Genomic DNA, 3038 nt, shown 5'->3' with positions numbered 1-3038 from the left:
AGAAAAGAAGTTTCCGCCGCCATTATCGTCCTTAATCCAAGATGAAAAGCCAAATTTCTTCATGCGTGCGGTGAGAAAAGAGGAAAACGAAGATTTCCCCTGGACGATGAAGAAGAGGTGATTGAAATAATTCAAGAAAATGATAAAGAAATACTTGAAGAAGAAGAAAAAGACAAGGCTAAAGAGTGGAAGTTTCCGGTGACAAGCGATGGCAGTGGAGATGGTGTTCGGAGATGTTACAGTGGCCATCACCATCATTGTCATAACAACCACCGCCATGATTTACATCTTGGGGAAGACGATTGGAGAGAAGGGGATTTGGTATGAAGGGTTTGGGTTGGGTTAATGATTCGGGTAAGTTTTAATCGGGTGGGTTTGGGTAGATGTACCTAACCAAGGTTAAAATTAAATGGGACATGGGTTAACTCGGACCAATAACGACATAATACGTGGAAATGTGGGTGTTATAAATATTTTAAAAAAAATAAAAATTAAGCCGTTAGTCAATAATGGCATGGATGTGCTAAATGTGTAACGACAGTGGCATGAAATGAGCATTTCTTTAACGGATGACATGAATAGACCATTTTTGAAAGTTGAGTGGCATTTTTAGGCCTTTTCCGTTTTTTTTTTGAAAAAAAAAGGAAAAAATTTCAATGGATCCAACATCTTATAAACAGCAGCTACCAAAAGTAAAAATAACACGGTATAGCCAGTTTTCGGACTGGTCATTCAAAAATAGCCAGCATTTACCAAGTCAATGAAAAATAACTACTATTTTGCTGCAACAGAGACCGGTCCAGCATAATATACTGGAGTTCGGTGCACATGTGTATGAACTCCAGCATATTATGCTAGACCGGTATACTTTGCTGGCTCCAATATAATATACTAGAGACTGGAGCACCGGTGCTCCAAACTCCAGTATATTATGCTGGACCGGTATACTTGCTGGAACTCCAGTATAATATGCTGGAGTTCAAGTATACTTATGCTGGAACTCCAGCATAATATACTGACGTATTTTCGGAGTTTTGAATAGTATTTTCGTTCAAATTTATCTTTACATGAAAAATGGCTAAATTTTGATTACTTTTGAAACTGAGCTATTTTTGAACAACCAGTTATAAATCTGGCTATTTTTTAATTTCTCCCGTGCTAAAAGCACCTAGTTGCCCCAGATAACACAGCCATCTAGTTGTTGACCACAAAGTACGAAGTGTTCACTGTTCCAGTACCAAGAGACATTCCTACTTTACCTTCCACTTTACTCCAAGAACTCCACCATCAGGCATCAGAGCATCAACAAAACCCAAGCCCTAACCTTAATAGTAGCCAAATACTCTCAAATTTTCCGTTGTCAGCGCATGAATGATGCCCACATTGCGCATTCCCAACGGTATGATGCACTACAATGTTCCTATCTACCTTCTTCTTCTCTTGACTTTGCTCCCGTTCTCCATTTTTTCCTTCTCAATTGGACTCAGTTCCCACTTTGATCCCAATCTTGGCCTTATTGGCGATGCTAAAATCACTAAAGATGGCTCTTTTGTGCAACTAACCGACCCATCAAAGTCTTCTCTGAGTTCCGGATTTGTCTTCCAGAGAATACCCTTCAAGTTTCTTGACTCAAATTCGTTTTCCACTGACTTCTCATTTTCTATCTCACCCCACAATGGTGATGGTCTTTCCTTCGTTATTGTTCCTACTGATTTCCCCTCCAAGTTTTCCAAGAAAATGTTCGGCCTTTCTAATGAAAGGCGGTTTTTTGGGGTTGAGTTTGATACTTTGTTGAACAAAAATGTGGGGGATAAAAGTGCCAATCATGTGGGTGTGAATGTGGGCAGTCTTGTTTCTGCAAAATCAACCAACGTTTCGTTCATCAACTTGGTGTTGAATAGTGGCAAAAAGCTGCATTCTTGGGTTGATTACGAATGCACTTCTAAAAGATTAGAGGTAAGACTAAGTGAATTTGGTAGTCCTAGGCCGTACGATCCCTTGTTAGTGTATCAGGTCGATTTGGCGAGTATGTGGAAAGGCGAAGAAGTATTGGTGGGATTAAGTTCTTCTACTGGAAGTTCATTCCAAGTTACTAGTGTCTATTCATGGAAGTTCAGAGTGCGAAGTGTTCCAAAGTGGTTACATTCACAACCTGCGGATCCACATAAAATTGGGAACGAACATAGTCTGGAAAAGATGGCTAACAAAAAAAGGTTTCATCTTTTGGCATTTCTCTCAGGGTTTATTTTTGTCACAGGGTGTATAGCATTGGCGGCCTTTATTGGACTGTTTTTGTGGGTGATACTTGGCAATAATTCCGAGGTAGTGATCCCAGTGAAGAGCTCAGTGCATCCCGGAGATTTCAGGTATGAAAAGGTCAATGTGGTTGTAGAGGATGACTCAGGCCATGTTAAAAATAAAAACTGAATAATATATCTAGTAGTGTATGTTTTTGGTATAATGCACTTTCTGTTGTTTGTACTCTATTAACCTATGCGGAAGGCTGGACCATGTATTTACCCTTCTCAATGAGGAATGGGTGCCTTTGTATGTAACTTTGTATTGTAATCTTGTTGACCTTTTTATCCTTTTGTACCTGAAATTTGTTACTTTTCAGAGGTAGCAGTTGAGGTTTTATGTGTAGCAATGCACTTAGATATTCTGAGCGATTCGGTCTACTTTTATGCCCTTTTTTTCCTCCTACAGATTATATTGCCTTGTAAATTAGCGCAGGATGTCCTTTAGTTAAGTCAGCTTATAATTATGCTTATCTTGGCCTTGACTACTCTATAGTATGAATAATCGATGTTCCCTTCACTCCATGTTAAGTATTGTAACTTGACTGGAGACAAGTATCATGGTAAGTTGGAAGTTATATAGTATGTAATGGGAAATGTATAAACATGAAAAAAAGGTTAACTTTGATGAATTTGATCTTATACTAAGTATATAGGTTGGTATTTTCTAATACTTTATAATCTTTAATAGCATTAAAATTCAGGACTAAAGTTACTTTTTTGTGAAAGGTGGACTGTTTT

The 3038-nt window shown here is 38.4% G+C and overlaps 1 protein-coding gene across 1 annotated transcript; it reads left to right on the top strand.

Moving 5' to 3' along the window:
- Positions 1 to 1193: 1193 nt before the first annotated feature.
- LOC104226809 (L-type lectin-domain containing receptor kinase S.4-like) lies at positions 1194 to 2669 on the top strand. Its single transcript, XM_009778884.2, has one exon. The coding sequence runs from the start codon at positions 1372 to 1374 to the stop codon at positions 2425 to 2427; it is 1056 nt and encodes a 351-aa protein (XP_009777186.1). The 5' UTR covers positions 1194 to 1371; the 3' UTR covers positions 2428 to 2669.
- The last annotated feature ends 369 nt before the right edge of the window (positions 2670 to 3038 follow it).

This window comes from Nicotiana sylvestris, chromosome 3, assembly GCF_000393655.2.
Source record: "Nicotiana sylvestris chromosome 3, ASM39365v2, whole genome shotgun sequence".
NCBI lineage: Eukaryota > Viridiplantae > Streptophyta > Magnoliopsida > Solanales > Solanaceae > Nicotiana > Nicotiana sylvestris.
This window is presented reverse-complemented; position numbering and strand designations above follow the sequence as displayed.